The sequence below is a fragment of the Mesoplodon mirus genome, assembly GCF_964341445.2.
Source record: "Mesoplodon mirus genome assembly, chromosome: 9".
NCBI classification, from domain to species: domain Eukaryota; kingdom Metazoa; phylum Chordata; class Mammalia; order Artiodactyla; family Ziphiidae; genus Mesoplodon; species Mesoplodon mirus.
This window is the reverse complement of record NC_138985.1, coordinates 18,235,566-18,257,031: the sequence shown is the minus strand read 5'-3', so window position 1 is coordinate 18,257,031 and position 21,466 is coordinate 18,235,566. Positions and strand designations below refer to the sequence as shown.

General features: G+C 38.8%; 1 protein-coding gene across 1 annotated transcript in view; it reads left to right on the top strand.

Moving 5' to 3' along the window:
* FBXL13 (F-box and leucine rich repeat protein 13) overlaps nucleotides 1–20,992 on the top strand; it is a gene marked incomplete at both ends in the record, with an annotated part of 188,464 nt that extends 167,472 nt beyond the window's left edge. Inside the window, 4 exon segments of the mRNA XM_082632412.1 lie at nucleotides 9,203–9,337; nucleotides 14,637–14,800; nucleotides 20,883–20,957; nucleotides 20,959–20,992. Of these exon segments, the coding sequence (XP_082488538.1) occupies nucleotides 9,203–9,337; nucleotides 14,637–14,800; nucleotides 20,883–20,957; nucleotides 20,959–20,992 (408 nt within the window).
* Between the last annotated feature and the right edge of the window lie 474 nt (nucleotides 20,993–21,466).

The window sequence follows — 21,466 nt, the reverse complement described above, 5'->3', positions numbered from 1 at the left end:
CAGTGACCTAAAATAAAACAGGGGGAATACAAGCATATGGAAATACAGAATTATTTAATTATTAGTTGCATAAGATCAGCTGTTCTATTCAAGTTCATGAAAAAAAATTTTTCTCTTTCTCATCATCCCTCTTTTTCTCCTCCCTGCTTTTGGAGTGTGTGTGTGTGTGTGTGTGTGTGTGTGTGCACACTCGAGTGTCATGGCATTTAACCTCCTTTTACCTCTTCCAAGTTTCCAAGGTTCACACTTCTGGGCATGTGGTAATCCTCCTCCTCCTTCCCTCCTCCAGCCCAATGACTTAAGTTCCAAAAGAGATGAAACAAAGAAGGGGGAGGAGAAAGTGACACTAGAGCCAATTTCACAATTCCTTATCTGGATTTACAAGAGAGGGGGAAGAGAATAACCTAAGGTGGTTAAACTGAGATGTTTAGGTTATCCTAAATTTACCAGGACATTGTTTCTTATTACTTTAGAAGATAACTATAGGAGACTTTCTTTTTAGCTTAAAACATTGAAAACTACATAATGATTTAATGAGAAAAAGGAGGAGATGAGCATTTTTACCCTGATTTGGTTTTGCACGAATCATGAACATTATAGGAATAAAAAATTACCTCATTTTAGTTTTACTGGAAACCACAGCACATGCAGTTTGAGTGTCTGGAGCCTCAGATGTATTGACTTTTTAGGATCTGGTTTTAATTACTTTCCCCAACTTTAGTTTTGTTCTGAGAACGTTAGGCATTCAAGGATCATGTTAAACTAAAATTATTTGGTGCTCTTGAAAGACACATTTATTTTGGAAGCAATGTTTGATACAGTCATAATTGAGCGTTTCTTAAGAAACTTTTTCCTTGAGCATTTTGCGAATTTAAATAAAAGACTGTCAAGTTTGGCAAAAAACTGGTCTAACTGGGATGTTACAATACAAATAAATTGGAAGCCCTGTCTTATTAAGTTGTTTGGGTAGAACCAAAGGAATAAATAAAATTATTTACTCTAGTTGCTTTTTACATTCCCTTAATCTAGCTTTTATTTCTCATTCCCTTTTTTGGGGAATGAAGTATGCTATAAATACATTAATGCAATATCCATACATATGAATGTGCATATTTTTCTTTATGCAGGTTATTTGAGAGTGAAAATCTTGGAGATTGACAAAAATCTTTTATTATTTCAGTTTTCATATGTTGAGGTAGTTGATTAAGAAACAGCACTAAAGAGGAGAAAATCAGGTTTAGTTATGTCTCACCACAAGGACTTACACATGTATGTACGCACTGAAAATATGCCTGTGTGTGTTTACATTGTAAGTATGTATGTAAATGTATACCTATGTGTAGTATATGTGTGCAAATTAAATATTTACAAGTTTTAGCACATGTTAGACTACATATATTTACATGTAAATACATGTAAGTATATACCTAATTGTCTAGTACCTGTGTGTAAATTAAATATATGTACACATCTTAGTGGTTGTTAGACTACCTGAATATGTCCATGTGTGTGGATAAATTATTATGCCCAAACTGTGTATAGAGATGTTATAAGATTATTTATTTCTGGGCTAACACCAAATAAATGATGGTCAATATTCAAGACAAATAAAATTAGTTTGTTAAAGAATTATCTTTTTGTTTATACTTTAACTTTAAAAATTAAATATCTATGTAAATGGCAAGGCTCTATTTCCTATGGTAAGGAAATTCAGAATATGCTCTTAGAAGAAATAATTTTTTTTTTACAAACAAAAAAATTTTATTGAAGTACAGTCGAATTACAATGTTGTGTGAATTTCTGTTTTACAGCAATATGACAGTGATAAATTTATATATACATTCTTTTTCTTTTCCTTTTTTCTTTTAACATCCTTATTGGAGTATAACTGCTTTACAATGTTGTGTTAGTTTCTGCTGTATAACAAAGTGAATCAGCTATACGTATACATATATTCCCATAATGCCTCCCTCTTGCATCTCCTTCCCACCCTCCCTATGCCACCCCTCTAGGTGGTCACAAAGCACCGAGCTGATCTCCCTGTGCTATGTAGCTGCTTACCACTAGCTATCTATTTTACATTTGGTAGTGTATATATGTCAATGCCACTCTCTCACTTCATCCCTTCTTACACTTCCTCCTCTGCATGTCCTCAAGTCCATCCTCTACGTCTGTGTCTTTATTCCTGTTCTGCCCCTAGGTTCTTCAGAACCATTTTTTTTTTTTAGATTCCATATATATGTGTTAGCATATGATATTTAGTTTTTTCTTTCCGACTTATTTCACTCTGTATGACAGAATCTAGGTCCATCCACCTCACTACAAATAACTCAATTTCATTTCTTTCTATGGCTGAGTAATATTCCATTGTATATATGTGCCACATCTTCTTTGCCCATTCTTCTGTCGATGGACACTTACGTTACTTCCATGTCCTGGCTATTGTAAATAGACCTGCAATGAACACTGTGGTACATGTCTCTTTTTGAATTATGGTTTTCTCAGGGTCTTTGCCCAGTAGTGGGATTGCTGGGTCATAAGTAGTTCTATTTTTAGTTTTTCAAGGAACCTCCATACTGTTCTCCACAGTGGCTGTATCAATTTACATTCCCAACAACAGTGCAAGAGGGTTCCCTTTTCTCCACACCCTCTCCAGCATTTATTGTTTGTAGACTTTTTGATGATGGCCATTCTGACCGGTGTGAGGTGATACCTCATTGTAGTTTTGATTTGCATTTCTCTAGTGATTAGTGATGTTGAGCATCCTTTCATGTGTCTGTTGGTAATCCGTATATCTTCTTTGGAGAAATGTCTATTTACGTCTTCTGCCCATTTTTGGATTGGGTTTTTTTTTTGATATTGAGCTGCATGAGCTGCTTATAAATTTTGGAGATTAATCCTTTGTCAGTTGCTTCATTTGCAAATATTTTCTCCCATACTGAGGGTTGTCTTTTCATCTTGTTTATGGTTTCCTTTGCTGTGCAAAAGCTTTTAAGTTTCATTAGGTCCCATGTGTTTATTTTTGTCTTTATTTCCATTTCTCTAGGAGGTGGGTCAAAAAGGATCTTGCTGTGATTTATGTCATAGACTGTTCTGCCTATGTTTTCCTCTAAGAGTTTGATAGTGTCCGGTCTTACATTTAGGTCTTTAATCCATTTTGAGTTTATTTTTGTGTATGGTGTTAGGAAGTGTTCTAATTTCATCCTTTTACATATAGCTGTCCAGTTTTCCCAGCACCACTTATTGAAGAGGCTGTCTTTTCTCCATTGTACATTCTTGCCTCCTTTATCAAACATAAGATGAACATAGGTGCATGGGTTTATCTCTGGGCTTTCTATTCTGTTCCATTGATCTATCTCTCTGTTTTTGTGCCAGTACCATACTGTCTTTATTACTGTAGCTTTATAGTATAGTCTGAAGTCAGGGAGCCTGATTCCTCCGGCTCTGTTTTTCTTTTTCCAGATCGATTTGGCTATTCAGGGTCTTTTGTATTTCCATACAAATTGTGAAATTTTTTTCTGTGAAAAATGCCATTGGTACTTTGATAGGGATTGCATTGAATCTGTAGATTACTTTGGGTAGTACAGTCATTTTCACAATGTTGATTCTTCCAATCCAAGAACATGGTATATCTCTCCATCTGTCTGTATCACCTGTAATTTCTTTCATCAGTGTCTTACAGTTTTCTGCATACAGGTCTTTTGTCTCCTTAGGTAAGTTTATTCCTAGGTATTTTATGCTTTTTGTTGCAATGGTAAATGGGAGTGTTTCCTTAATTTCTCTTTTAGATTTTTCATCATTAGTGTATAGGAATGGAAGAGATTTCTGTGCATTAATTTTGTATCCTGCTACTTTACCAAATTCATTGATTAGCTCTAGTAGTTTTCTGGTAGCATCTTTAGGGTTCTCCATGTATAGTATCATGTCATCTGCAAACAGTGACAGTTTTACTTCTTCTTTTCCGATTTGGATTCCTTTTCTTTTTTTGTCTTCACTGATTGCTGTGGCTAAAATTTCCAAAACTATGTTGAATAACAGTGGTGAGAGTGGGCAACCTTGTCTCGTTCCTGATCTTAGTGGAAATGGTTTCAGTTTTTCACCATTGAGGACGATGTTGGCTGTGGGTTTGTCATATATGGCCTTTATTATGTTGAGGTAAGTTCCCTCTATGCCTACTTTCTGGAGAGTTTTTATCATAAAAAGTGTTGAATTTTGTTGAAAGCTTTTTCTGCATCTATTGAGATGATCATATGGGTTTTATCCTCCAATTTGTTAATATGGTGTATCACATTGATTGATTTGCATGTATTGAAGAATCCTTGCATCCCTGGGATAAAGCCCACTTGATCGTGGTGTACGATCCTTTTAATGTGCTGTTGGATTCTGTTTGCTAGTATTTTGTTGAGGATTTTTGCATCTACGTTCATCAGTGATTTTGGCTTGTAGTTTTATCTCTTTGTGACATCTTTGTCTGGTTTTGGTATCAGGGTGATGGTGGCCTCATAGAATGAGTTTGGGAGTGTTCCTCCCTCTGCTATATTTTGGAAGAGTCTGAGAAGGATAGGTGTTAGCTCTTCTCTAAATGTTTCATAGAATTCACCTTGAAGCCATCTGGTCCTGGACTTTTGTTTGTTGGAAGATTTTTAATCACAGTTTCAATTTCAGTGCTTGTGATTGGTCAGTTTATACTTTCTATTTCTTCCTGGTTCAGTCTCAGAAGGTTGTGCATTTCTAAGAATTTGTCCATTTCTTCCAGGTTGTCCATTTTATTGGTCTATAGTTGCTTGTAGTAATCTCTCATGATTCTTTGTATTTCTGCAGTGTCAGTTGTTACTTCTTTTTCATTTCTAATTCTATTAATTTGAGTCTTCTCCAAGACTCAAGAAAAATCTTGATGAGTCTGGCTAATGGTTTATCAATTTTGTTTATCTTCTCAAAGAACCAGCTTTTAGTTTTATTGATCTTTGCTACTGTTTCCTTCTTTTCTTTTTCATTTATTTCTGATCTAATTTTTATGATTTCTTTCCGTCTGCTAACTTTGGGGTTTTTTGGTTCTTCCTTTTCTAATTGCTCTAGGTGTAAGGTTTGGTTGTTTACATAAGATGTTTCTTGTTTCTCGAGGTAGGCTTGTATAGCTATAAACTTCCTTCTTAGAACTGCTTTTGCTGCATTCCATAGGTTTTGGGTCGTCGTGTTTTCATTGTCATTAGTTTCTAGGTATTTTTTGATTTCCTCTTTGATTTCTTCAGTGATCTCTTGGTTATTTAGTAGTGTATTGTTTAGCCTCCATATGTTTATATTTTTTACAGTTTTTTTTCCTGTAATTGATATCTAGTCTCATAGTGTTGTGGTCAGAAAGGATATTTGAGATACTGTAGTTATGAATTCAGTTTATAACTTAGAATTGTGGAAGTTGTATTTCAGCCTTTTTTTTTTTCCTTCTGCTGTACGCGGGCCTCTCACTGCCGTGGCCTCTCCTGTTGCGGAGCACAGGCTCCGGACACACAGGCTCACCGGCCATGGCTCACGGGCCCAGCCGCTCCATGGCATGTGGGATCCTCCCGGACCAGGGCACGAACCCGTGTCCCCTAGCACGGGCAGGCTGACTCCCAACCACTGTGCCACCAGGGAAGCCCGTATTTCAACCTTTTTTTTTTTTTTTTTGGCGGTACGCGGGTCTCTCCCTGTTGTGGCCTCTCCCGTTGCGGAGCACAGGCTCCGGACGCGCAGGCTCAGCGGCCATGGCTCACGGGCCCAGCCGCTCCGGGGCATGTGGGATCTTCCCATACTGGGGCACGAACCCGTGTCCCCTGCATCAGCAGGCGGACTCTCAACCACTGCGCCACCAGGGAAGCCCCGTATTTCAGCCTTTGAAGCAGCACAAAATAGTCTTCATTATAGAAAATGGTTCTTGGTAGCACAAGATTTTTCTGTAATTATCAACAGGAAACCCCACCCCGCCCCCAAACAGAAGTTGGTAGCAGAATTAATCAGAATGTAATGAGGCAAATAGTCAGGAGATGGTGTTATGAGTATGCACCATGAGGTGAGCTTTTTTGAGACTGGGAGCTGCCACCTGTCGAGGTGGTTTAAATCAGGATTTTGGGAGAAGCACATTATTGTGACAGTCAGTAAATGTTAGTGAAACTCAGTTTCCTCTACATACCCAACTTAGGAATGCAGTCATTAAGCCTCCATACTGTGACTCAGCTCATAAGATACAGAGAAGAAATTATTCAACTCACTAAGTGATGTGGAAGTTGTCTTCAAGATTGTTAACCCACAGCCAAATTGGTTGATACATGGGATGGAAGTCAAACTTGGTAATTTTTGACTTTCTCTCCATTTTCACTATAAAAGATTAAGAATCTCAGTCTAACATTTTCCGAGAAAAGAAAATCAACAGCACTGATATATGTGTGATTCTGTAACACTGTAGCCAGAAGAGCATATAATAATCTTATCAGTAGGGGGGAAATGGAATTTCATGAATGATTATGTTGAAACATGCCTGCAGACTTAAGTACTTAATACGACTTACATATCTCTAAAGGAAAATATGCATTATAAGAGAGGAAAAGTTCTGACTTATTTCTCAGATCTGCCCTGATTTATGCCAAGCATAATGCCTTGGACTCATCTTTGTTCCTCAGATTTTCCGTGAGTGAGAATGCTACCATGAATGTATCACAGACCTTGTAATCATTTTTATAAGTTATTCTTAATTTAAAACCTCTGAGAAAGTTTAACTTCAAAAAATATCAGAGCTTTAAAAAAGGCTTAAATCAGAAGTGATTCAAGCTGTCCAAGATATTGACAGATGCTACTGAAAAGGGTCTGCAGACACCAAGAGCCTTGAATCTCCCTCTGAAGCTTGTTTCATCTTTCAATAAACTATTCTTATTGTTTAAATATTCCTTCTTGCTTTACGTTTTCTCTGGTTCCTTGAACTCTAACCATTCTCTAAGCAGGAAACAATGTTATCCTACCCCTTGCAACATAAGAATTCTTGTATTATTAAAACAATTCTTTATATCCTTGAAGATACCCATAAAGGGTTGAGGAAGCAATTAGTATTTATTGAGAACTTACTGTATTCTAAATATGATGCTTGTGAAAAGGGTATAAAAAACTAGCAGGGTTCCAGACAGTACCTCTGAGAGACTTATTGCATTCTAGTTGAAAAACTTGTTGAATCTGAGCTGAGCTTCAAGACCACCAATTCCAGTCCTTTAAAGCTAGATTTCCCTCTGCACCACACTAGTTGTGCCCGCTATGCTTGATTATCTCCAGTGACAGGGACCTCAATATTTCCTGACAAACTGCTCCTTCCAATTTCTGACATCACTTAGTTGCTAGAGGAAACAAATCTCCATATAAATTTAGCCACAAAACAGGAATGAGTCAAGTACTATAAGTGCTGAATCAGTTGAAAAAGACAAGTTCTGTATGAGGTCAAAGGAAAGAGGAATCACTGTTGGTTGCTGTGGTCAGAAAAGGATGATTTAGGGTAAAATAACCAATATCTTTTAGTTTTCTCTGAAGTGCAATACAAATGTGCATTTTATTATTACTGGTATCATATGCAAATCCCAATAACAGTTAACAGTTACTGAGTGCTTACTACATGCCAAGCATGTTATACTGTGTCTCAAGTAACACTGTATATACAATTTTATAGCTAGCTAGAGAATCGACTTTGTTCTAGGAACCATATCAGGTACATATATTATTTCATATTATCTGCACAACTAAACTTTGATATGGGTGTTATCATTGGCACTTTACCCAAAGAGACACTGTGGCTCAGTGAGTTTCAGTAACCCATAGTGGCAGAGCAAGGCTTTTAAACCCACTATATCTGATGCCACCGTCCTAGTCTTATCTACTGTGCTAAACTGCCCCTCCAGGAAACCATCCCTCTTCTATTAACTTACTAAAGAAAACAGGTGGCTGACTAGTTCTTTCCAGTCTTCCTTAGGGCTAAAATAAGGGGAAATTGGCATACTCAATGGGAGGGAAGCCCACTGGTGGTTTTACCTCTGGAGTCATCCTGATGGCCATTACTGATCCATCAGCCCAGGTCCTTCCCTCAGGTCTGAGAGGAAAATGTCTGATAGACATCCACTTTTACATATAAATAAGGAATGCCTTACTAGTCATCCTCTAGGATTACTAAAATCTAATACCTATAACTAAAAATGGTAAACTATCATATACCGAGGTCTCTAATTTAGTACTCTAAGAATTTGAGCTGCTTCACAATGAGGCTAAACCTTTAGAGTGACTGAGCACATGTTGATAGTTGTAATTCTTGTTAATTTGGGGGAGGGACTTTTCTTATTAGTGTTAATGTTATCTTGAATTGGTCATGGTTTCCAATTTCTACTCATCTTGACTTAAGATATTTTTACAGTTACTGTTAGTTTACTTCTGCGGATCATTTTGTTCTTGTATAACTGCTGAACTATAAAAATTTGACCATTATTTCCTCATGGATTCTTCTTATCACTCAGGTTTTTTGTTGGTTTGTTTTTTGTTTTTACTGAAAAGTAGGAATGAAAATTAAGAACTACTGAGATAAAGGAAGAATTTCCATGATTTCCAGATCTTTTCTAGCCCTAAAAATTTCAGATGAACATTTGGCATTTCAGAACAATGCTGGAGGGTAGATATTTTCCCTAATTTGAAGAAGAGGACACTGAGGCTCAGAAAGATTGAGTGACTTGCTAAGGTTTCAAAGCTAATAAGGTGGTAGAATGAAATTAAAACTCAGGTCGGCCTGGTTCCAAAGACTGTGCTTTTTCCATTATATTATACTGTCAACCCCAGAGTGTTTGCCTTCCAATTCTCATCTCCAGATTTCCTTTCCTCCACTCATTGGACTGAATATAACTGTAATAATTACTAACCACATGGGTAAAATTCCATTAGCGCTAACCTCAGGAAAACTAAATTCTGTTAGCAGGAATTTGAATATTACTGAACTGTTAACTGGTGTGTGAGTATCTTTTGTTATAAAGAAATTCTGGACATAATGGCTTTTGTTTGTAACAAAATGTAACACATCTATATTTCAGAAACTGAAATGCATACTAGGTAAACTGCTATGGGTAAGATGGCTATAGATGTACACAACATTTGAATAAAGACTAAGAAAAAGAAAAAGAAAAAAAACCTTTAACTTTGGAATTTCTTGCAGGCATTCTGCAAAGTCTCACTGATCTTGGAACATCTGAATGTCTCTTATTGCCCCCAGCTGTCAGATGAGATTATTAAAGCACTGGCCATTTATTGTATTAATCTCACATCTCTCAGCATTGCTGGCTGTCCAAAGGTATGTGCAGGAGTCAGCTCAGACATATCAGATTGAAGTATTGCCAAAGAACCCAGGCAGGGTAGCAATTAGCAGTTGGACTCACCAGAGAACTTGTTTTCTTTGCCATGTCTGAGGTATTCATTAGAGTTTTCTTCTTTCCCAAAATTGGAAATAGCTTTATGATTTCATTTGTGTCAAAGTAGAATCTGCAAGAAGTTAAAGACAACTCTTATACAAATATAAAAATGTGTCAAATATTATTTAAAGAGAACTTGTTTTCTTTGCCATGTCTGAGGTATTCATTAGAGTTTTCTTCTTTCCCCAAATTGGAAATAGCTTTATGATTTCATTTGTGTCAAAGTAGAATCCGCAAGAAGTTAAAGACAACTCTTATACAAATATAAAAATGTGTCAAATATTATTTAATTCAATGAGAGAACCAGCAAAATGGTAAAGTCAGTTCATAGAGCATTTGATCAAACTGGGTATTTATAGGAACTGAAGAAAGAATGTTGGAATATGATTGTTAGGTTAAATCCAAAATTGGTTAATGTCCTACGAGGTAACAAATCCATAACCTTGGAGCTATAGTTTCTACCAGACAAAAATAATTTGCATCTTTCCTGGGCAAAAATATAACAGAGTTTGGGCCCTAATCAATACTAAACAGTATGTCAAACCAAAGCATAATTTCTTACAGAATTTCTCAGTTGGACCTGTTAAAGCAAAGTTCCGGTAAGACACTGAAAGGATATGCAATCATCTTTTGTCTTATTTTCAAGTGTTGGATAATTTTTCTTGACATGTGTCTTTGAAAGGAATATATACTCATTGCAAAATCTCTGGACTACATATAAAAGTGTGAAGGAGAAAGTAAAAATTCAAAGTCATACCACCAACCAGGACACAACCACTGTTGCATTTTATACTTATTCTTCTAGAATTCTTTTCTATGTACAGAAATTATAAATAGTTACAGGTTTGTGCTTTGTCTTGTTTTTTAAAGAACAGAATCATACTTTCTAAAATACATTGTAACCTACTTTCTTTTCTCTTAATATACCATGCATATATCCCCATGTCAAGAAATAGAGATCTCTGGTTATGGATTAATATGGCAGATTGAATATACACATACAATTTTGTTCCCTCTTGAAACCCTACCAAAACTGCAGAAGAAGGGTGAGGGGCCACTTTGATAGGGAAAACAGTAGAGGAGACAAGAGCAACGAAATTTTGGAAACTTGAAAATAGATGGACTAATTTAGCATACCAGAGATAGCTTTGAATCCTAAGACAACATAGAGAAAGCTGGGAAAAAAGTGGATTTACACCATATCTTCAAACTTGGCAATACTGTGTACTTCTGGAAGGAGGTTAAGAGGGTGGCTAAAGTAAGGAAGACTGGGTTAAAAGTTCTTGAGAAGTAGACAGATCTCTAGATCTCCTCCTCTACATACCTCTGGGCAACTGCCCCTCCCCACTCTCACCAGATTTGAGATGTATTTCCTACAGCCAGATTTCTCAGCCTTGGCGTTACTGATATTTTGGACAAGATCATTCTTTGTAGTGGGGGATTTTTCTGTGTACTGTAGGATGTTTAACAGCATCCTTGCCCTCTATCCACTATATGTCAGTAGCACCTAGCCCCCCACACCTCCAGTCATAATAAAAAATGTCTCCAGATATTGCTAAGTGTCCTCTGGGAGCGGGGGAGTGAAATCTCTCTATTATCTGCTCTCCAGATAATAAAACAGAAGGTTGCTGAGCTGGGAGACTCACGTATAATTGAGAGCTTGGGTACAAAAGTGAAAATGGGAATTAAGTGACTAAATGCTGAACGCAGAGACATTCAGCACTCTTCCAACAGAGCATTCAGAATTTGGTTGCCAGATCTTTGCCTCCAGGCAGCAGATTGGAAGCCTCTTTTCTGGGGACTCTGACTAGCCAAAGATGAAAGATTGAAAAATACTGACATATGTGGATTTTCCAACAAATAACCCATCCAAACCATTGAAGTTTAATGTAGAGAAGGCTCATATCATGCACTCAGACCTTCCAATCAGCTTTTAGCTCTCCACTATTAATCATGAGCAGACATCAAGGACATAAGAGACTAGACTTAAGAGAAAAGCCTCTAAAGTGGAAGATAAAGACCAAACCAAATTAACAGGAAAAACTTAGAGGAAGTAAAATACTCAGAGGGAAGAAAACTAAAAAAACTTTAAAAAAATCCTCAGAAATTGCAAGGTTATTAACAACCTTGTCCTCTTCTCTTGTGCACACTGATGGGCTTCTGTTTACCAAAGCAACACCTGAACTTTCAAGATGCCTTCATTCTAGCTAGTCTAAAAATTCAGCTTCTCAGTTGTTCAGTCTGGGTGGTGAGTAGATTAAGAAAGTGATGCTAGGAACTCCTGATTCCTCCATCATTAACTGTGCCACAATAAGGAAAAGGAGGCAGTGGTGGGAAAGACGTGGTGAATCATGACATTAATCTAAAAAAGTCACAGTAAAATTCTCTTTGTACAATAGTGTACTTGTTTAGAACTAGGGAAACCAGATGCCTTTCCGGTCAACATCATCTTTTTCTAGAAGTGAGCTGGGTCAAGGAACTCAGGACACTAGCAGCACCGACCATGAACCCTCTGCAGCTTGAGCAGTCATGGTTCGCAGGGTCCTTGCTTCCACTGCACACGGACACATGGGTAACACATGGCTCACTGGGAACTGCCTTGGCTGTAAAGCAGGCACAGATGTCGACTGGGCTTTTAAGAGGCTCCACTAATAAGGGAGGAAAGTAGGAGAATGAGAAAAGGAAAGACTCCAATGAGAACAGGAATTGAGGCAGAGAATTTTTTGTTGTTGTTTCGTTTCACTTTGGTTTTTTTTTTTTTTTGGTAAGGAAAAACTGAGAGTTCCTTCTATAAATCGTGCGGTGGATATTGTCTTGCGGCCTAGAAAGGAGGATATCACACAAGTAAGATATTATAAAATGAATCACTCTACACTGAAGATCTACGCTGAGAAAAAGGAAGGGGAGTAGTTATTTCAGAACCTCAGTGTAAGGGAGAAGGATTTAGCTTTACCATCTATGCCGGTGAAATGAGTATCCTGATTCAGAAGATGTAGTGGCCATAAGTTGGGCCAATGTGGACACTCCTCACAGCCTTAGAAATCATAAGGCTGTGGTCCTAATACATTTCAGCTCCATTGCTTCTGATGAGCCATGAAACACATTAGTGTCTGGCTCAGCATTCTAGGCTAGGTTTCCCCAAAGCCCATGGATCAATCTTGAATGGCCATCTTGTCCATCTCCTGGAAGGTCCCTTCAACCAGCTCGCCGCCAAGGTCAGTGAGTAGTACTGTGACCTCATCCCACCCAGCACTAAAATGAGAATAACATAATCTCTGCTCAGTAGGACTGAGATCAAGACCATGTATCTGGGAGTTAAGAGCATGGCCAGTCATCTCCACCTCCAGTTTCCAGCTCCCATAAGTCCCCAAAACATCACCTCAGTCACTGAACATTTGGGATTCTGATCTACAGGAAATGTTGGGCTACTTTTCAGTTCTCACAGTATCAATAAAACCTAGCATTCTGAGAGCTCTACCTATCCAGGATTTTTCCATCATCTCATTGTCTTTCATTTTCTCTACAATTCTGAGAGTTAACCCCCACCCCCAGTGACATCAGATCCTCAGAGACCCACAAAGAATAGCAAGAATGTCTGAAGCATTTTTGTGAGAATCAGATGCAATGTTAAACCTTGGTTCTGAGCAAGTTCTGGAAACAGGGCATGCTTAGATAATGACATCTATTTTTCCAAACATAAAAAGTATACATTTTGGGCTTCCCTGGTGGTGCAGTGGTTCAGAGTCCGCCTGCCGATGCAGGGGACACGGGTTCGTGCCCTGGTCCGGGAAGATCCCACATGCCGCGAAGCGGCTGGGCCCGTGAGCCATGGCCGCTGAGCCTGCGCGTCCGGAGCCTGTGCTCCGCAACGGGAGAGGCCACAACAGTGAGAGGCCCGCATACCACAAAAAAAAAAAGTATACATCTCAAACTGAAGGGTTTTTCGGCATAATTCTCTCAATTTTATGTTAAAAACAAGAGCTTAGCCTCATGGCATGTTTTTTAGAATGTTCAAACATTTAAAATAAGAAATTAAATCCAGTTGGAAAAAAATTCCTTTGGGAAGAGTAATCTAGTTGATTTTGCAGCAAGTCCCAGTTCAGCTATAAATTCAAAAGCTAAACCTTGAGTAAGTGAAGTAATCCAAGAAGTGGAGTTGAATTACCTCTGCAGAACGTCTGGGCAAACTCTCAAGATACTGGAACCCTGAGCAGAAATTCTCAGAGTGAGATTCATGCAGTCTCTGTGGCTTCTACTCTTCTCTCCCCTGCTGCCTACAAACATCTGTCTTACCTACTTGTCCCTTTCCAGAACCAATTACTCCATACACAAATCATCAGAGATGCCCAGATCCCTTCTCACAGCAATCTGATCCTGTCTGCAGGTTAACTTCAGTGGATATATATATTTTATAGTTTTGTAACATGTGATGTCATTAAACTTATGTTTCTCCAATTGATGATGCCTTACAGTGGATTTCAAGTTTAAAGTTAAATCCCATTATTGCAGCATTTCATAAATTGCTCATATTGGTGTGACAGGTATTACTAGGGAAATTTTGATGAAGTTTCCAATCCCAAACAGACAACTCTAAAATGAAAATAACAGCAAGATCACAAATTCTATTAGTGTCACTTGAAACAGACATCTTACTGTTCTGGAAACAGACTTAAATCACTAACTTGAGTTATATAGGCTCATCACGTGACAAGCTAGTTAAAGAGAATCTGCAATGGTTCTGATTCTATTTGTTATGGACTGAGTGTTTATGTCCTTCCAAAATTCGTATGTTGAAACCCTCATCCCTGATGTGATAGTATTAGGAGGTGAGGCTTTGGGGGCTAATTAGGTTTAGACCGAGGTCACAAGGGTAGAGCCCCCATGATGGAATTAGTGTCCTTAAAGAATAGGAAGAAACTAGAGCTCACTCTCGGCCATGTGAGGCTACAGCAAGAAGGTAGCCATCTGCAAACCAGGAAGAGGGCCCTCACCAGACACTGAACCTGTGGGTAACTTGATCTTGGACTCCTCAGCCTCTAGAGCTGTGAGAAATAAATGTATGCTATTTAAACCATCTAGTCTGTGGTATTTTGTTATAGCAGCCCAAACTGACCAATACACTATTCTTCCCTGGGATGGAGTTTGTTGGAATAATCAGAGTTACTTTGGCTGTGTGTTTAGATTACTGACTCAGCATTGGAGATGTTATCGGCAAAATGCCATTACCTGCACATTTTGGATGTTTCCGGTTGTATCCTGCTTACTGACCAAATGCTTGTGAACCTTCAGATGGCCTGCAAACAACTCCGGATCCTAAAGATGCTATACTGCAGACTTATTTCCAAGTAAGTATGTACCTGAATATGAAAAGCTTTGAGAACTACTTTCTGAGAAAATAGAATATGTCACCACGGCATTCATAATACATAGTGGCTTTCAGAGTTAGGAAGGTTTCATTTTATTTTTTAACTAATTGAAGCCAATATTTTGGGCTGAACCAAGGGAAGCTCCCTCTAAAATAGTCTTTGTGGCTTCACATTCCTTTCCCAGTAGCCCTTCTACTCTTAGTACTTCCCCTTCTTTGACCATGCAGATGCTCAAAGCCTTAACTCTGTTCCTCATAGAATAATCACTAGCTCTTCCTCTACTACTCTCTCAAAATATTTCCATTCAGTTAATCTCCTCTAGGGGTTAAGAAACTAATCAGACTAAACTAGTTCACAATTATGGACAAATTACTAACAGTTATCCTAAGAGCCCCATCTCTCCCAAAGCTATTTGTTTAACAGTTGTTATTTAACTAAGATCTAGAGCTCAGAGTAAGGTATTCTGATGCTACAGGCCAAATGTCTATTTACTCAATTTACAAAATGTTTCCAATGAAATAACTGTTGGGTAAATAAGCAATCTATAAAGGTGGAAGGTATTAGGTGTCCGTCCTGTGAGTTTTTAGATAGAAAGCAGTTATTTGCTCCATTGCTCATTTTTTTTCCTATTGACTGAAAGTAAAAATGTGCAAGTATTTTAACTGACCTCTTGAAGTAACCTGTGGAGTGTTCAAATGAGAATTCTTGACCCATCCCTGAAGGTCAGGTTCTTTTCTGAAGGTTGGAAAAATGAATACTAAGAATTAATATTATCAAAGTACAAAGTACATAATGTGTTCTAAGCATGTAGACTTCACAGAAGAACTTTCTTAATTAAGCAGCCCTGGCATGAGCTGAACCATGAGATCTGGTCACTTGATGCCTGAGGAAGAAAATGATTTCTGATCTAAGGATGTGTGTGCTAAAATGAAATGAAAAACAAAACAAAAACAAAACTATTACTTGTAAAATAGGCACTCCCACTGGGCCCAGGCTTGCCGGGGAGGAGGGCAGCCAACTGAAGCTGGATCAGAAAAGAGGGGGCAGGTTCTTAAAAATGTTTGGAGAGGAGTGGAGACTCAGCCCTTCTTGATAGGTATGGAGATGACTGACATGGATATTATTAACTTCATTTAAAGTGTGTACCATGAAATGAGGTCCTACAAGTCCCTGCTGACCCTGTCATATCGTTAAACAGCCAACTTTGGTCAAGATGACAGTAAATGAATTAATATATTACACAAAGGAGTTTAGCTTCTAATCTTTTTTTGTGTGTGTGGTACGCGGGCATCTAACCGCTGTGGCCTCTCCCGTTGTGGAGCACAGGCTCCGGACACGCAGGCCCAGCGGCCATGGCCCACGGGCCCAGCCGCTCCGCGGCACGTGGGATCCCCCCAGACCGGGACACGAACCCACGTCCCCCGCATTGGCAGGCGGACTCTCAACCACTGCGCCACCAGGGAAGCCCAAGTGTAGCACTTCTAATCTTTTGACTTTATTTTGCCAATCATTCTTTTGGGGAGGTAATATTATTGAACTTCTAAAACGTAGGATTTTAAGTAGAATGAATGAAGACTTTCTAGCCAGGGCCTCTCTGATCCTAAACATGGTGGACATAATCATGGTACGGGATGTTAAAGTGTAATAAATATGGTGCTTGGTCAAGAAGACCCAAGATATCTAGTAATTTCCAATTCCTGCCTTTGACTACCCACTCCTCTTGCAAGGTCCTTAGTTAAAAATATGCAAAGAAAATAAAACAAATAAGATTTTACTACTAGGGGTTGGCCCCCAAAACCCAATGCAAAACTCTAGTTAACTAACTGAATCTATGGAAAATTCCTTTACCTAATCCAGGACAGCCAAAAGGCCTATTTTGTTTTCTACCACCAAGCCTGCCTGTCCCTATCAGCAAGAAGCAGAGACTTGGCCCTGATACCTAGAAGGGAGCTGGCTTGTCTGCCCATCTCATTGTCTAAAGAGGCCAAACCACTGTAGTCTCCCTTATAGCTCCACTCCTGCTAAGATCCAGCAAGAAAGAGGCCTAGAATTCTCTGATTCTATCCTTGTCTAGCAATGGAGAAGGGCTATCCCCACAGCAGGGTGGCTAGACTAGTTAGGCTCCAGGAGCATCTGTCTTGACATCCTGCTTCTAGGAGAGGATGCTGTTTGTCAGTCAAAGAGCTCCCAAGATACTTGGGCTTCAAAACTTTGATTAGAAAAGTGGTAAGGCCTGGCCACATTCTGCTGTTTGGGGTCAGCTCTAGAGACTGTAGAGCATCTTCTTCTCCACTTAGATCCATGGGATCCTTGGGTGGAACTGGAAGTGCTGCAGATAATGTGGACCCTTCAAGACACGAGCTCATGATGACATCTAATCCCTTACCTATGTTCACTCTAAAAAAGCACAGCTGTTTGCACCTGCTCCCTCAACAGCAAGAGCTTTGTTTTGTCTGGGTGAAATGGAACATTTAGTAATTAGGATATAGGAGATTTTTCTTGGGAAGAGGTTCAACGACTTTGAATCACAAAGCAATGTATTCCCACACATCTGATTCCATTTGAACATAAAAGTGTACGACACAGCCCTTAAAATCCAATTATAGCCCTCAGAAGAAACTGTTTTATATACAAATTCCCCCACATTCAATGGAATCTGAAAACACTGCACCAGCTTTACAAATCAAAGAGGTCTGTTCAGCCCACCCTATCTGAACTAGGGGAGTAGAAAACTTTTGGTCAATGAGCAAACTGGCTGAAGCGCTTCCAGCATGAGATATGCTGTCATTCTACAACCCCAGAGCCTGAAGGGATTCCAGGAAGTGATTCCAGAAGTCCCATGTGGAGACATAATAAAGGCTCCTTTAATTCAAGGAGAAATAATAACTGAGATGATAAATTTGATGGGAAAATCTAGCTGTCTACATTTGAAGCAGTTGTATTCAACTAACCTTTCAATTTATGGACCTCTGTGGGGAAAGCAAGACAGTCAATGGAGATGAAGAAAAGCATAGTGGAAAAGAGGGAGAAAGACCCAAACAATGGTCTCCACAACCCAGGAGGGTCTGAACCACAGAGGCAGAAGAGCCATTAAGTCTATAATTAGCAAAGAGCAAAGGGACCTTTCTGATATTTTTGTGTCTGGAGTCCAAAACTTTAAACTTTAGAGAGATGAGTAGACAAAGTCTAGGTAGTCTTCAGAGCCCCAAACAGCAGTATAGAGATTCCTTGAAGACCTTATTTAGCAGTTCCTGGCAGCATAAATTACTACCTAGGTACTCTAAGGTCTGTGTTGTTAGGAAATAAAACTCAGAGTTCTCCTCTCTAGCTCACGGAAAGGTCTTTGTGGAAAGGCCTTTGTAATTTGGACCTACTGAATTTTATTATTAATATGAACAAATAATATTACTTAACAATTATCATTTGCCATGTACTGTGCTAAATCCTATTTTATGTTTATTATCTAATCCTCACAAATACCCTATTACCATAAAAATGAATAAGGAAACTGGTATAAACAGTTTAAATAACATACCCAAAGTCATACAAATAAAAGACAGAGCCATACTTTGTACCTAGGTCTTATCATTGTTATGCTGCTCTTTTATCTTTAGATTAGTGGTTTTCAAGTTTTTTAAAGCTCTAACATTCAAGAGATTTGATCAATAAGGGGAGACAAGTACTGTTTGCCCAATTTACTTGCTGATGCATAAATAAGAGGCTGATTACAAGTAGTCTTTGGTGTAGGCTCCAAATTCCCCTTTCTTTTAGCTTACTCAAGAAACTAGAAGGAAATGTGAGGGCAAGTGATGTTATTACAGGGATAACCTTGAATCCCCTTTAATTTAGAAAAAACAAAAATCACAAACTTCAAAATATCATTATTATTAACCATATGATACTTTACAACTGTGTGGCATATCGTGTTTGAAAATCATTGTTCTATACTGATCCAAAGAAACCTCTCTCGCCAGGTTAAATGTGTAATGACTAACCATTGCAGTAGACGGCTTCAATTCCCAAATCATTTCCTAAAAGTTCTTGGAGTCACTCAGACCTAAGTACCTGAGTAGAAGGTACTCAAAGGATTCCACATGCACTTGAAGAAACTTAGAACACACAGTGATTCCTAAGTAGACATTTTCTTTTCAATATTTCCCAGCTGTCATCTATACTAGAGCATTAAGCTATTAAAAAGAGAGAGAGGAGTCTGAGACAGACAGACAGACGTGTTTCTGGCAGGAGAATTCAGTTTCTACATTTTCAAGTTTCCTGATACTTTTAAAAAATGCTTGTGTTTACATTATGCAAAAATAATATCCTACTTAGAGGACATAGAAAGATTATACAAGAAGTTTAAAACATAGGATCACACTTTTTTTTTTTTTTTTTTTTTTTTTTTTTTTTTTTTTGCGGTACATGGGCTTCTCACTGTTGTGGTCTCTCCCGTTGCGGAGCACAGGCTCTGGACACGCAGGCTCAGCGGCCATGGCTCACGGGCCCAGCCGCTCCGCAGCATGTGGGATCTTCCCGGACCGGGGCACGAACCCGCATCCCCCGCATCGGCAGGCAGACTCTCAACTACTGTGCCACCAGGGAAGCCCGCTTACAGTTATTTTAAAACACCTAAGATTTGATTCAAGTGAAACAGTATTTCAAACTACTGATGTATCTTAGCCTTTTTGATTTCATTACCCTACCAGAACTCATATAGCCATTGAGCACAAACTTAAGTCAAAGTATATGATAATACCAGCCTCCATATCAATGACTGTTTCCAAACTGCTGCAATTAATAACTCAACGTAATACACAGCAAAAACAGGCACAGTAGCCCCTACATGGGCAAACATTATTACTCATTTCTGATCCTAGGGAAGCTGCCAATTACTCATTTCCTGTTTGGTACTGGTCTCAAGATTCAAACCAACTTTCTAGGAAAATCCTTCTGTCTTGGAAATGACATTATTTTCAAGTTAGATATACTTTTTTTTTCTGATGCTGCAATATTGTGCTTTATAAGACATATACATTTGGTCATTCAGATGATCAAAATATATTTCTCATATATATCTGGAGAGTGGTATGCCTGGAGAGAGCACAGAAGCTCAGCATCCTTTCCCTATACCTTGCCCTATGCATCTCTGATACCTGGTTGTTCTTGAGTAATATCCTTTAATAAACCAGTGATCCAGCAAGTAAAATGTTTCTGTGTCCTGTGAGCAGCTCTAGCTGGTAGATCAGAAGCCCAGGTAACAACCTGGTATCTGAAGTGGAGGGTGATCTGTGGAACTGAGCCCTTAATTTGTGGAATCTAAAGCTATTTCCAGGTAGATAGCTTCAGAATTGAGTTGTATAGGACATCCAGCTGGTATCTGAGAATTGCTTGGTGGTGTCGGGAATGCCCTCCTCCCGCCATGTTGGAATTGGGGTCCTGAACAACTTTTAGATGACTTCTTTGCTTCCTTCCTCCTAAGAGAGACAGTAACAATATTTTTAGTCATTCTGACCATGGAACACCTTTGAGACTTTGATGAAAAGTCACAAACCCTCTCCTCAAAAAAATGCATAGTAGATACAAAACTGCATGAATTTTCACGAAGTTCATGGGCTTCCCTGAAGTTCATCCATGTAGCCAACAGGGATCTGCGGACTCTAGGTTAAGAGCTCCTGCTCTGGTACACGGCCAGCCTTCACAGGTTGGCTGGTTAGGATACTCCCTCATCAAAGAAACTGGAAATATCAGGCAGAGGGCTCATTTAACAGTGCTATAGAGTGCCCTCAGTGTTCCTACGCCTCGGCCATGCAGTTTCCTTACCCATTTACTGTATCTGTTAATCTCTGAACTGGCTGAACCAGAGAACTATTGAGCTACTTAAGCTTTGGGATCCTGATTATTAGCACAATTTACCCACACCCTCCCCCTCTGGAAGGCAAGAGAGATGTGAAAGGAATTCAAGTTGTGACAGTGAGTTCTTTAACTCCAAATTGTGATCTAGTTTGAAAATTCTGCACTAGTGATTACTTCTGCAACTAGCTAATGCTCATCACTGTTATTACAGGGAAGCAGCTAAGAGAATGTCATCTATAGTTCAGCAGCAGGAATATAGTGCTACTGACCCTCCACTTTGGTTTGGCTGATTGCGAAGGCAAGCCTCTTCCAGAGCAATAAGATATAACACAACTTAAAGATTCAGAGTTGATGGCGGAAGAGTCAACATACAGTAGTCAAGAGGAAGCAGTATGACCTTCAACCTCAAGCAGGAAGAACAAAAAATGTAGAACTTGGCAACTTCATTTTGTCCAAGTATTTTTACTAGCTGGATCTTAACTGTGTAAACAAGCAGCAAATCATCTCCAGGTTCTTATTCCAGCTACAAATGTTTCTAAATACATCTATAAGTTCTTCTGTCTCACAGTCATGATTAAAAGCCAAATCAAGCACTGCTACTATGTAAATTTTCCACTTAAATTTATCTTAATCAAACCAATCGTTTTGATGAGATTATCAAATTTAAGGTTACAGTTGTATGAAACAATCCTGAGAGATGTGATATTATTGACAAGGAATTTAGAAGCTTCTCTTTTGAAAAGAAAGCAGAAGGCTATATAAATCAGAGTAAGAGTTTGAGTAAGGGCAATGACT